This window comes from Macrobrachium nipponense, chromosome 14, assembly GCF_015104395.2.
Source record: "Macrobrachium nipponense isolate FS-2020 chromosome 14, ASM1510439v2, whole genome shotgun sequence".
Lineage (NCBI taxonomy): Eukaryota > Metazoa > Arthropoda > Malacostraca > Decapoda > Palaemonidae > Macrobrachium > Macrobrachium nipponense.
This window is the reverse complement of record NC_087207.1, coordinates 62,490,074-62,502,967: the sequence shown is the minus strand read 5'-3', so window position 1 is coordinate 62,502,967 and position 12,894 is coordinate 62,490,074. Positions and strand designations below refer to the sequence as shown.

Sequence of the window (12,894 nt, the reverse complement as noted above, 5' to 3'; positions counted from 1 at the left end):
ATATATTAGTTTCATGTTGGAAAACTGCATGATTATGTTAAATTAAATATTCCTTATTGAAAACTAATGAAAAAGGTTTCCATACAAATTCTATATATATTATTAGCCCTGTATAAGATTCATATAGGATTATTTCATAGATAACATTTTCACTTCTAGACTTCCTGACTTTAAAATCTCTTTTATTTTATTTTATTTTTTATTTATTTTTTATTATTATTATTTTTTTTTTTTTCATTGACTACGAATATAAATCAACCGGACAGACAATATGTCAGTAGGTTTTGGATATGTGTTTGAACTTTTAGCTTATTTGTCATTACTAAAGCGTTAAGTTAGAGTTCAAATCTTTACGCATATATATTTGGATATTTAATGGTTACGTTTTGCTTATTGATATAATCGTGATTCCTTTTTTATTATAAATTTGTAACCCTTCCGACTTCTTACGGAGTGTATTATATTGACTCCACTTGTATCCATATTTATTTTATTTTTTTTTTATATTTATTTATTATATATATATATATATTTGATAATTAATGGTTGGCTTGAATATGTGGAAGAGTTCTAGCGGCGTACCGTATAAGGCTACTTGCGGTATCATTTCTACAGATACGAGATATGAATGATAAAGGTATTTAAAACCGCGAGAACCGCTATAATCCAGTTACGGATCCAATATCACGAGTTGTACTCGTAAGACATTGACACTTTTTCTTTTTTTTTTTTTTTTATTTATCTCTTATTCTAAACCAAACCGATTGACTCTGGGTGATAAAATATTATATTGGTTTTCTTAATGGAAAGGAATTCACACCACGTGTTATGGAGATTATTATTGATTTACACCACCCGAGTCACAGATTATTATGTGTTGAATTCCATGTTTACTGATTTAGCACTCATAAATATTCGTAACGCACTCAATTGCGGTGTTTGTTTTTAGTGCTATTAATTCTATATAACGTGTCAAGGAACTATTAACACTAAGAAGTGTTTATTCCCTCTGTCAGACTCGTAATTCTGTTAATAATTCTACTTATATTCTTTCAAGGATTGATTTGGCACAGGATAGGACCCTTAAACTGACAGGTGTCTTAGTGTGTCCCTTGTCTTCATGACACGTGTTACAATCAGTTATGTGCTTTTATATCTGTAAGCATTGTAGGCCAGTAAAATAGTGATTTGGCTTTCTGTGACATAGTAGGGAACCCTGGATGACGGAATGCAACCAGTTTATGACGATTGGTATGAAAGAGATTATTACTAATACCTGGTCGTTAGTCATCTGCTGTGTTCTTCGGGTTTACCTCGTCACAGACCTACATATAATATTACATTTGATTACATTATTCTGATACACATACTTTAAATATACTTTTGCTTTAGGGTTTCTGCTCGAAGTGTTTATTGGTTTGCTAGCCGCTTGACCCTGTTTCCGTTTCGAAGTGTTTATTGTTTGGTGTTTATTGTTTTGGTGTTTATTGTTTTGCTTATCGCTGTGACACTTGCTTTGTTCAGTTTGTAACAGTTCTGCGCTCCGACCCAGATATTCAATGCTCGCGATCTCTTGGGTTAAGGAATTTCTTGTTTAGATACGGTTTTAACAATAGGCACGGATGTTTCTATATCTTTTAGTCCAATTAATGGTTCTTTGCTGTATGGTGCGGATTGCGGGATAATGCGTCAGCTATGATATTTGCTTTCCCAGGTAGATATCTTATCTTGGCTCCAATAACCTGAATGATCATTTGTCACCGAGTTCCCTTTGGACTGTGATTAAAGCCTTTGAAAAACTCGGTAAAGGACTCATGTTCAGTAAGGACTTTATCAGGATAGCCATAGATTATGACTTAAAATGTACTAGTGTTAAAGATACCTAGCCCTTCCTTGCCTATTACTGCATATTTACTTTCAGAGGGCTTTAGTTTACGTGAATAAAAAGCTATAGGGAAGAACTGTTTATCATATTACTGAAGTAGTATCTCCCTCTTACCCTTGGTCTGAGGCGTCTGTTGCAATAAAAAAAAAAGCTTCCTTATTTAAATCAGGGATTTTTAAGTTAGGTAAGCTGCATTATTCCGCTTTTAAGATATCGAACGCCTGTTGATGCTTTTAGACCATAACAATCTACGCTCTTCTTCGTAAGATCTGTTAAAGGAGCTGTCATGATTGAAGAGTTACATATTTGCATACGATTGTAATACCCACTACAGCGCAAAAGTGCTGTATCCCCCTTTTACGTTAATAGGTACCGGAAGTTATGGAATAGCCGACACCTTACCACGGACTACTTTAAGACCTTGACTAGACACATAAAAACCTAGATAAACATGTTCGGTTTTAAAAAACACATTTAGATATTTACTCTGAGATTATTTGTCTTTGTCTCTGTAGCACTAGCTCTACTTTATGTGAATGTACTTCTAAGGTATTAGAAAAGATTACAAGATCATCCATATAGGCATGTAGGTTATCCCTAAAAGTCTCCAACACTATATTGTAATTTGGGGCGCAACGTAAGCCGGAGGCATACGTAAAAATTGATAATGTCCCCTGGGTGTGCTGAAACGGTGTATGAGGTACAATCACTTAGGTGGTAAAAGCATTTAAGTAAGTCCAAGTTTGTGAAAAAAAAAAAATTTATTCTAACCTAACAGAGATAGATGTCGTCGGTACATCGCACTGGAAACTATCGGAAGTCGTTTCCTTGTTTAAGCGACAGTAATCTGCGCAGATACGCCAGTCCGATCTTTTATGGCATGACGTTTGAGGGAAAAATTATATTGGGCTTATTTGATTTCCTAATGGCTCCTATTACTAACATTTTTCAACTTCGTCATATCTCTTTTATTTTTAAAATTTCATTGAGAATTTATACGAAGGTACGTAAATAGCTTTATGTTTGTCCTTAGACCGTGTTTTGTTTTCAATGGACATCCGTTTTTCTCCAGAGATCACTCGCTATGGAGAAACTTCCTGGTATTCAGGTAGAAGATAAAAAAAAATTCTGCTGAATCACCTCTGCTTGAATGACTTTACGGATATTACTTTAGATAGATTATCAGAGAGATTCATCCACAACTGGTTGGCGTGATTAAAAATTAGCAACAATAAAAAAATGCGATATTTATAACTTCCGTATCCACGATATGTATACTTTAGGGCTTTGTTCACGGAAATCGTTATATTTCAGTGTCGGGAAGGATTAAAATTTCATTTCCCAGCAAAGTCTTTTACACGCACTAAGACATTCGAGGGTGCATGCTTCTCGAGATTTTGCGTGCAAAGTACGACTGCGGTTGTGGGAGAATTCTGTTGGGTCATTTGAACAATGTTACGATTTATGAGACAAATGTATAGTTCCTTTATATAAGTTATTATTTGATTAACTGTCTCATTTTTGTTCAAACGGATTTTACTATGTTTGAAGGTTTATAGGATTTTCCTTTGATAAAACACGCCTTATTTTGCAGGATGTAAGATAATATTTTGTATACCCCTAGATGGATCTTACAATTACACTACATACAGATCAATGTTTTTTATAACTATAGAGGTATCTGTAAGCGCTCGCTTATCCGGACTTCCTCATTAGGGAAGTTCGAACAACAGACGGTGACTCGTAAATACAAGATATTACGTGTACTAAAGAAATAAAACAAGATATTCTAATTTTTACGGCGCGTACAGTTGGGCTTAATCCACCAGTATTTATTATAACTTAATGTATTAAAATTAAAACGAAAACCTGCTCTGATTACTTATACGGTCGTGTGTTTCATAGGAAAAATCCTTTTTAATTCCAAAAAGATATTGGTATGAACCAACATCGCTTTTCCCCATCTGCTAGAGTCGCTTATTGTGTGGAATTTTGCTATGCTTTGACACTTCGGCAGTTTTTGACTAACCTTGACCGCTTGACTAGGTGACACAGTAACCGAGTTTGCTTGTTTGATTCTGAAAGGCTACTGTTTCTATTTCTTTTTGTAATAATTAGGATCCTTCTCTTTATTACCATCGGCAACGTATTGTGTGTTTTTAGCATTATGTTGCTGGTTACGTATAAAGCAATGAATGACGAACTATTAGGAACTGAGCGATTACTAATAAGACAAGTTATCACTACTGCATTCAATATTAACTGTTTGTACTTCATTCTTTGCTAAAATTTGAAAATAGTGAGGGATCCTGGTCAGCGCATTTAGCCCGATGAAAGTTTTTTACAGACATGTTATTCCTTGCAATCCAGCCATATTTTTAAAGTTAAGTTGAGTCATTGAGGTTCGATATTTTATATAACTCAAAAACTCAAGGCTAAAACTGCGATCGGGACTTTGCAAAGGAGGGCATTTATTGTCATGACCCGAAATAGTGTTACCTCTAATTTATATAGATTTGTACGGGTGTTCCACTTGTTTTTGTTTTTGTGTTTTCTAATCACTACGGTGCTTAACGACCCTATCCATGCATCTGTATAAAGACAGACGTCCACTGCGTAAACGCATATTCACTGTTTAATATGATTTGTTACGTAAGGGATTAATAATCACCCAAAATGATAAAGTTAACATAGTATATGATTATGATATTTCAGTAGAACTTCTGGAAACAGGACACTCAATGATAAAAAACTCGCAGTAGCGAAATCTCAATGATGTAGATAATTTCTGTAGATAATTTCTTTGAACACTTCGGCAGTTTTTGACTAACCTTGACCGCTTGACTAGGTGACACAGTAACCGAGTTTGCTTGTTTGATTCTGAAAGGCTACTGTTTCTATTTCTTTTTGTAATAATTAGGATCCTTCTCTTTATTACCATCGGCAACGTATTGTGTGTTTTTAGCATTATGTTGCTGGTTACGTATAAAGCAATGAATGACGAACTATTAGGAACTGAGCGATTACTAATAAGACAAGTTATCACTACTGCATTCATATTAACTGTTTGTACTTCATTCTTGCTAAAATTTGAAATAGTGAGGGATCCTGGTCAGCGCATTTAGCCTGATGAAAGTTTTTTACAGACATGTTATTCCTTGCAATCCAGCCATATTTTAAAGTTAAGTTGAGTCATTGAGGTTCGATATTTTATATAACTCAAAAACTCAAGGCTAAAAACTGCGATCGGGACTTTGCAAAGGAGCATTTATTGTCATGACCCGAAATAGTGTTACCTCTAATTTATATAGATTTGTTTTTTGTGTGTTTTCTAATCACTACGGTGCTTAACGACCCTATCCATGCATCTGTATAAATACAGACGTCCACTGCGTAAACGCATATTCACTGTTTTAATATGATTTGTTACGTAAGGGATTAATAATCACCCAAAATGATAAAGTTAACATAGTATCATGATTATGATATTTCAGTAGAACTTCTGGAAACAGACACTCAATGATAAAAAACTCGCAGTAGCGAAATCTCAATGATGTAGATAATTCTGTAAAAAAGTAAGATTAAGATGTCTCGTAACTTCAGCCACAGGAATAACGAAATTCGACCTGTAAAGGAAACACTCAAAGTTACTCAAATGAATAAAAAATTGTACTTAGCTTGCTTTTGTGGAAGTCACGGTGTTCCGATAACGACACACGGCCTTGGTCTCCCCTTCTCTATTTAGCGGATGACCTGGTTTGGCTTCAGTTTCCCCCGTGCACCGTTGTTTCGATGATTCGAGCCCTTGAAAGATCCGATGCTGCAGACGCGTTCGGTTTGTTTCTTGGAGTGCCGGGAAACGCTCACTAACGAGTTTTCTTGAATGATTCTAATGAGAGACGAAGCTTGCGTTGTCGTAGGAAAAAAGACACGTCGGTTTTGTTTCTTGAAGTTATTCACTAAACGATGATACTAAGTTGGTTGAAGAATCTGTTGCTTTCGTCGTCGTTGAAGAGTTCTTATTGTTTTCTGAAGTCGCTCACTAACGATGATACTAGGTTGCTTGAAGAATCTGCTGCTTCCGTCGTCGTTGACTTCTTATGATACATGATTTTATCTGGTTTTCTTCGTAGGACGTTGTAGAGTTCGTCTGGTACGCTGGCCACCAATATTAGGGCTTGTGCCTTGTATGATAAGGCGCCCTATGAGGTAATGTTAGACTAGCGATAATCTTACGCTAAGTCGGTTGTATTGCACTTCCATCTTCAATGGAGTGTCTGGGGGTTTGTAGATCACTTACGAAGTCGGTATTATCTTGTTGGTTACGACGATGTGTTAAACTCATGGTTCGGTGAGGAGGTTCTTGTAGAAAACACTAAGTATAAAAAATTATATATTCTTCTGAAGTTTTACATGGTGAAGATCAGGTATGATTGTACAAGTCTTCTAATAACGATAGCTTGATCGCTTCTGCCAATGATGATGGCTAATCCTATTCCTCTACATGATAAAGCTTAGGTAAAGAGGTACAGGTCTTCTAATGACGATCACTAACTCTGTTCTGCCTGTCTACCATCTCTGTTACAAGTTATGAAGGAACAGACAGTAGTTCGAACATATGAACATACATACAAATGACATAGTTTCATACGAACACACAATCAAAATGAGACACGCTACAGATCACGTAGGCGGTAGTTGTCTCAAGCAGGGAGCTTGGACTAATGTTTATAAACAATTGAATGACTACAGGTGACGGCATGTTATCTTAGCCTACATACTTATTGTATACGTCATCTTTAGCGTCTCTAGTCTGATCACATTCCTGCAAGCAATCTGGTTGACCTCTTTAGTTTTAGACTTTTATATATATATGGACTAACATTCCATATTTTTATTATGTAAACACTTACATATATATATATATATATATATAATATATATATATAATATATATATATATATATATATAGATATATATATATATATATATATATATATATATATATATATATATGTATGTATATATATATATATATATAAGTCATATCACATTACCGTGATTCATATACATATATCGAGCTACAATGTCCTTTAATATCTAATTCGCTCTACCTCGGAATTAATATATTTTCATATATGCTTAACCGAAGGGGAATTTTTTCTCGATAATAGATTTACCTGTACTTGGGCGCGAACGTAGGTACATTATAAATCCAGGACCGTCAGTGGAAGCGGTACCAACCCAAACCGCGAGAGGCTTAAAGGTATATGTCGTCTCTCACCTCAAATACTTTCTCGCGCTGAAGTATTCGTTGGTTTGGAGACAACATCAACCCGCCTCGACTCCGGTAGTTAAGTAGCGCTTTTGACAAACACGTAGCATTTTACATAAGTCATATCACATTACCGTGATTCAATATACATATATCGAGCTACAATGTCCTTTAATATCTAATTCGCTCTACCTCGGAATTAATATATTTTCATATATGCTTAACCGAAGGGGAATTTTTTTCTCGATAATAGATTTACCTGTACTTGGCGCGAACGTAGGTACATTATAAATCCAGGACCGTCAGTGGAAGCGTACCATCCAACCGCGAGAAGGCTTAAAGGTATATGTCGTCCTCTCACCTCAAATACTTTCTCGCGCTGAGTATTCGTTGGTTTGGAGACAACATCAACCCGCCTCGACTCCGGTAGTTAAGTAGCGTTTTGACAACACGTAGCATTTTACATAAGTCAATGATCACATTACCGTGATTCATATACATATATCGAGCTACAATGTCCTTTAATATCTAATTCGCCTCTACCTCGGAATTAATTATATTTTCATATATGCTTAACCGAAGGGGAATTTTTTCTCGATAATAGATTTACCTGTACTTGGGCGCGAACGTAGGTACATTATAAATCCAGGACCGTCAGTGGAAGCGGTACCACCCCCCCAACCGCGAGAGGCTTAAAGGTATATGTCGTTCTCTCACCTCAAATTAAAACTTTCTCGCGCTGAAAGTATTCGTTGGTTTGGAGACAACATCAACCCGCCTCGACTCCCGGTAGTTAAGTAGCTCTTTTGACAACACGTAGCATTTTACATAAGTCATATCACATTACCGTGATTCATATACATATCGAGCTACAATGTCCTTTAATATTCTAATTCGCTCTATATATATATATATATATATATTTTAAAAAAAAATCATAGTAGATGCACGTGACTTCATAAATAAGCGAATCCCACAGGAAAATGATAGTTAGAAATGCAAGTTGCTTTCGTCTTTACTAAGACATTGTCAAGGAGTTAATGAAAAACAATTGGAGAGAAAGGTCTCAGGTACACAACAAGATCAAGAATACCAGATGGTTAATTGTCAAAAGGGTAAAAATTAAAAGAGATAATCCAGGATTATCGGATATCACATGGTCACAAACCTAAACAGATTTGACCCTAACCAAAATTTCAAAGTAATTTAACAGTCCAAAACATGTAAAAACTGAATATATTAATTTTGTTGCTTATATTTATCTACAACTTTTTCATTATGAAAGCATCAAGTTTTAAATAGACCAAGACTTAAATTTAGAACATTTCTATTATTTGACTTCATGAAACAAGATTCAATGATATTCCTTTGAACTGTGTCATTACATGGGATTAAGGCTCTTTCTTGACTCCAGTTAATGGGATGATCTAAATCTCTCATATGTACGAATAATGCATTCGATATTTGCCCAGTTCTCACAGAATATTGATGCTGTTTGAGACTAGTCTCATAAAGTTATGTATCAAATATAGTAAATTTTGTTTTAATGGGGAATTTTTTGTACAAAAGTTTGGCATGGCTATGGGTAATCCCTTATCTCCTGTCCTAGCAATATTTACATGGAATTTTTTAGACAAAACTCTTACCGAAGAATTTTGCCCCAAGAAGTTATTTGGTTTAGGTATGTGGATGATATTTTCTGTATTTGGCCAGTTCACGAAAATCTCCAGGAATTCCTTAATAATCTCAATAATTTAGTCCCTTCTATAAAATTTACTGTAGAGGAAGAAAGAAATTCTAATTTGAATTTTCATGATGTAACTGTCCATAGAAAATGATAGCAACATTTCCCCTTTTCAGTCTTTCGAAAATCAAACTAATATTGCCTCTTTTGTTCATTACTACTCCAATCACCATCAAAATGTTAAATTCTCTGTTTGTTCTGGGATGTGCCTAAGGGCTTTAGGTGTCTGTAGCCCACAGTTTATTGACGCTTGAAAATTAAAACTATTTATGATATTGCATTGAAACTTAAATACCCAAGGACTTTTGTAGATGTGGCATGGAAAAGAGCTAGAAAAACTTTTTATTCAACTAATAACAAACTTGAATTTAGTAAGCATAGCATTCTAAAATTACCCTATGATGAAAGGTTTTTAGATATTCCTAGAATTTTAAAGCTTTTTAACATAAATGCTGTTTTCAGTAATATTAATGTCAAGAGTTTAGTCATCAAAAATTCTCCTAAAGATCTTCCAGGCTGCATATAGAAAATTCCTTGCAAAAAGTGTGATAAAGTCTATACGGACCAGACCGGTACACTTTCACGTCTCAAACAGCATCAATATTCTGTGAGAACTGGCAAATATCGAATGCATTATTCGTACATATGAGAGATTTAGATCATCCCATTAATTGAAGTCAAGCAAGAGCCTTAATCCCATGTAATGACACAGTTAAAAGGAATATCATTGAATCTTGTTTCATGAAGTCAAATCATAGAAATGTTCTAAATTTAAGTCTTGGTCTATTTAAACTTGATGCTTTCATAATGAAAAAAGTTGTAGATAAATATAAGCAACAAAATTAATATATTCAGTTTTTACATGTTTTGGACTGTAAAGATACTTTGTAATTTCGGTTAGGGTCAAATCTGTTTTAGGTTTGTGACCGTGTGATATCCGATAATCCTGGATTATCTCTTTAATTTTTACCCTTTTGACAATTAACCATCTGGTATTCTTGATCTTGTTGTGTACCTGAGACCTTGTTTCTCTCCAATTGTATTTCATTAGCTCCTTGACAATTCTTAGTAATGACTAAAGCGCTTGGATTTCTGACTATCATTTTCCTGTGGGATTCGCTATATATATACATACTATATATATATATATATATATATATATATATATATATATATATATATATATATATATATATATATATATATATATATATATATATATATATATAATATATATATATATATATGAAATATAGTAACACCGTATCGTGATACTACTTGGTAATAGAAGGATCTGCAATAATATTCTGTTTTAGAAAGACGAAATGGATTTGTTGGAATCTTTACAGAGCTTAAAGCTTTCGTCCTTCCTTCTGTAGACTTGATTACAGAAGGATGGACGAAAGCTTGAAGCTCTGTTAGTATTTCTACAAGTACATTTCGACTTGATAAACAAAAATATTACTGTGGATTCTCTATTGATATATATATATATATATATATATATATATATATATATATATATATATATGTGTGTGTGTGTGTGTGTGTGTGTGTGTGTGTGTAATGACGATTCTCCTGAAAAGGATTGCCCCACCAAAAAATACCAACACAAGTCACTATGCTACATTCTCACCTTAACTGATGAATTATGGGTGAAACCTTATGCAGGAAACTTATGTACACACATTTATGTATGCATGTATGTACTATGGCTACCTTTCCTATATTAACTTTTGATGTTTCAAAACAGGGTCAATATCCTTTCCTGTCGAAACACATCAAGATTGGAGCTTATTTGGAGTCCAGAGGAGACGGACGTGCCCAGGGCGACGTTGAAATTCTTTTCCTTTTACCCACTCAAAACCGAAAGAAAATTACCCTACTTAGGTAAGTTAAATGATTTTATCCTAGTGATCCCATAATTCATGATACTGTAGCCAGATACAACCTGACCGGAGGCGTCTTGATTCCAGATAAACCATTACTGGCAGCATTTCATGACATTGCTAACGGATGGTTACAGATCATATTTAAGAAATGATATTGCTAACTGGGTCATATACTTAATAGGTTTCAACAAACTTAATCTAGTTCGTGATCAAGTTATGATATTTATGATGTACTATTAAGCAGCTTTCTAGTATTTATAATGAAAACAAGCACCAAACGCACCTTGGGTGACTAATTGGAAAGGTTTTATTTGAACTTGAATGCAATCTTCTCAATTACAGAGAAGATAAAAATAGATAGGAAGAGAAGTTCTGAGTTTGTGGAGAAAACATTTTGGGGGATTTTTTTACTGTAGAAAGTAAAACAACTGGAGACTGGGAGTATGTGAAAATAATCGTTCCTTATGAAAGTTTGACCTTAAAAGGCTGGAGAATAAAAAGGGAACAGGAGATGAAGAGATTACAAGGGAAATATTGTGGAAAGATGATGACCATTGTTTGTATGGTAGACTGGATGAGTGAAATATTCTAAAGGTGTGACTGTTCTTTTGTTTAACTGGACAAGGAGCGTATCAGGGCAAAAATTATTGGGACATATCATTATTTAATGTGACAATAAGTGTATGAAAGAGTTTACTGAGGAAGTAAAGTAAGTAACTAAAAGGCTGAAGAGAGAAGTGGGCACGTTTAGATGAGAAAGAAAATTTGTGCGTCAAATGTCTATGATAATTTTGAGTGAGATGTTAGAGAACACGTAATAGCAAAGGTGTGTAGTACTGTGTGTCAGACCGTGACCAAAATAGATCAATCAGTCCGCATTCTTACTTTGTTGATTTGATTTTTACTTTGATCTGATACACTAGCATCATCTGACCTTTTTCCCAAAACGAATTAACCTACTACAACGTGACGTTCTAAAAAATAATGACCCCTCCCAATTTTCAAATCAGTTTCGAATTTGACATCCCGTCATGATGATATGATCGGATGTTATAAGTCTTAAGCTTTTTTTCTGTAACTGCAGGTATGGCACAAATATACTTCATGATAAGCTCCTGGTAAATATGATCACCCTTCCCATTGCAATGGATATTGGCAGCTTAAAGGTGAACGTCGCCTATAACCTTCCAGTATTTCGACGACCAGCTACAAATGACACGCTGCAGATCTTGAGAATCATGGCAGTCGATGTGACTACGAACGATGGGTAAGTGGTGGTCTCTTCATCCTTCATCGGTCCGTCGCCAGTCTGACTAATATTTCAAGAAAAACTACTGATTTCACTTTTTCTTTAACTACTGTATTATTAAAAGTCTGCGCTAATCTTCTCAACTAACGTGTGAACAACAACTATTGTTAATAACCGTACTCTATTCTATCTTTGTAGGTAGTAGTTTTGTAAATTTCGTCTCAAATTTATCAAAAATTTTCTCACGAATACTATTTACGAGTTGTTGAAATTGAGTTCAGGAAAGGACGCAATTATTTGCTGAATGTTTATGTCACTGCTTTTTCCTCCTTACAGATATTGTGTAACTTCAAAAGTTTCCATCACTTTATCAGACAGCATAATCGGAAGGCCCAGAAAAGGACCTTGTTGAACTAAAATAAAACAGGCGACTTTTATGGAGAGACTGCAAAGTGCGTTCCTGCCTTTACCACGCTGCTGTTTTTTCACGAGTGACAGCCATTACTCCCGAGTAAGGACTATTTATATGGAAGAAATCTACTTATACGAATATATTTGTGTTTAAATAAACCCCAAAAGAAACCTTCATAGAATATAAGAATATATACTTGCACATCGTTGTGGCCAGTATTCATGTCAATAGGAGCAATAAACTCATACAAAATTTATTTGAAAAATATGATAAAAATAGAGGAAGAAAACTACAGTGAAGTGCTAACAAATTCATCCTGATTAACGGATTATTCCAGCTTAATGTCGGGGAACCAATTTAAGAGTGAACAAGCATTGAACACTATCTTTTATAGGAGGATAGTTTATTTATTCACTTTTATTTTGAGGTATGATCG

The 12,894-nt window shown here is 34.6% G+C and overlaps 1 protein-coding gene across 2 annotated transcripts in view; it reads left to right on the top strand.

The window, feature by feature from the left end:
• LOC135226121 (endothelial lipase-like) overlaps positions 1 to 12,598 on the top strand; it is a 42,592-nt gene extending 29,994 nt beyond the window's left edge. For both annotated transcript variants that reach the window (XM_064265570.1, XM_064265569.1), the window contains 3 exons: positions 10,659 to 10,795; positions 11,882 to 12,064; positions 12,383 to 12,598. In XM_064265570.1, coding sequence (XP_064121640.1) covers positions 10,659 to 10,795; positions 11,882 to 12,064; positions 12,383 to 12,458 — 396 coding nt within the window. In that variant the 3' untranslated portion in view covers positions 12,459 to 12,598. The remainder of the gene's footprint in view (positions 1 to 10,658; positions 10,796 to 11,881; positions 12,065 to 12,382) is intronic.
• Positions 12,599 to 12,894: the final 296 nt, after the last annotated feature.